This window comes from Hyposmocoma kahamanoa, unplaced genomic scaffold (genome assembly GCF_003589595.1).
Source record: "Hyposmocoma kahamanoa isolate Upper Pololo Valley unplaced genomic scaffold, ASM358959v1 101, whole genome shotgun sequence".
NCBI lineage: Eukaryota > Metazoa > Arthropoda > Insecta > Lepidoptera > Cosmopterigidae > Hyposmocoma > Hyposmocoma kahamanoa.
This window is the reverse complement of record NW_020653333.1, coordinates 903,023-904,465: the sequence shown is the minus strand read 5'-3', so window position 1 is coordinate 904,465 and position 1,443 is coordinate 903,023. Positions and strand designations below refer to the sequence as shown.

Sequence of the window (1,443 nt, the reverse complement as noted above, 5' to 3'; positions counted from 1 at the left end):
AACCTATTGCAATAAAACGGCAATTTCATACTTTAACCCCTAATATAATGTTTTTCATCAAATTAGCGAGGAAATAAATACAATGTTTATTTCTTGTATGAATAAATATGGTTCACAACACAAGAATGTTATGGATTATGCAAATGGCGATTTTTTTTTATCAACAGATGGCAAGCTAGCTATTCTTCCGTAGATAACGAATCTCGAACTAAAAAATTGTAATAAGCAAAAACCCACAGCCATGATGGATTATAAATGGAAAAAAAATTTTTGTACAGAAAATAATTAAAATAAATTCTAAGAAATTCTTAACTTAACAATAAGTATTTAAGCATTGAATTGCAATTAAATAAAAGTAAATATTTAAATTGTTTCTGAAAATTTATAATTTACTTTGTGGTACAATAAAGTGTTTAAATAATAAATAAAACAAATAAATTTCTGTTTGGATGACATTTAAAGCGCATGTTTTAATTTAGAACTTAAGTAACCTCCTTGGTTGAACTTGAACCTGACCTATGTAAGGCAGTACCTATGTCATGCTGTAAATAGGCCAATTCTCAAGTAATTTTTGACTCAATCAGTGATGAGGGATTTCCCTCAATGTTTCCGTTTAGGGCTATAAATATCGACATATTTATTTTTTCAAAACATACAAGTTACGGATATGTGTTATTATTCCAAGCGTATAAGGTTAAATCACAAATTTAAATGTGATTGTCATGGACACATACCAGTCATGCAGTTGAATTGGGTAGTTACCTCATTACAATTCCTAATATTTACCTCTAACTTATCGGTAAATATTATATCATTGTTGACAGCTTTTACGTACTACCTCCCGTTCCGTTACGATCTGCCATCAAGAAAATTAAATAATGTAGATATTAAATAGTCTTTTATACATTTCACAATTCTCCAAATACGTAACAGAATAACGTTTTTGACATTCTGAAAACATTGGTTTATACTTAACACGTTCAGCGCCACGTGTATACCTTGATATACACCCAATGTTTTTGTCCCAGGCCAGGTGTCCCTGGCTATACACAGGTAAGGCTTGCCTCTTTAGGCCGACGTATCTCAGTATATTATACATAGTTTCAAACATTTTGTATGAGAGCCTTTGAAAGCCCTGGCCCTCACGAATCGTTCAGTGTTTTTGGGTATAATAATATCAATGATAGTTTTGAAGTTACGGTTCAATAAAGACAAAATTATAAATATATTGTTTCAATTGCCTTTTTTTAATTGCTCAATTAATTTATTAAAGGAGATCTGATTTAGTACAATATACTTAACTTATAAATTATTATTTTGTTTACTCATTCATTATTTAGTGCTTATATTTATTAGAAATATTTTACCTACATTTAGCTAAATGTATGAAAAAAGCTCCCTGGCCAAGGTATCCTGCCTGATACAATTGAAAAAAAATTAATA

At 29.7% G+C, this 1,443-nt stretch overlaps 1 protein-coding gene across 1 annotated transcript in view; it reads left to right on the top strand.

The window, feature by feature from the left end:
- The window catches only part of LOC113230290 (protein tyrosine phosphatase domain-containing protein 1-like), a 41,700-nt gene extending 40,643 nt beyond the window's left edge, over positions 1-1,057 (top strand). Inside the window, exon 6 of the mRNA XM_026464160.1 lies at positions 1,029-1,057. Within this exon, the coding sequence (XP_026319945.1) occupies positions 1,029-1,057 (29 nt within the window). The remainder of the gene's footprint in view (positions 1-1,028) is intronic.
- Positions 1,058-1,443: the final 386 nt, after the last annotated feature.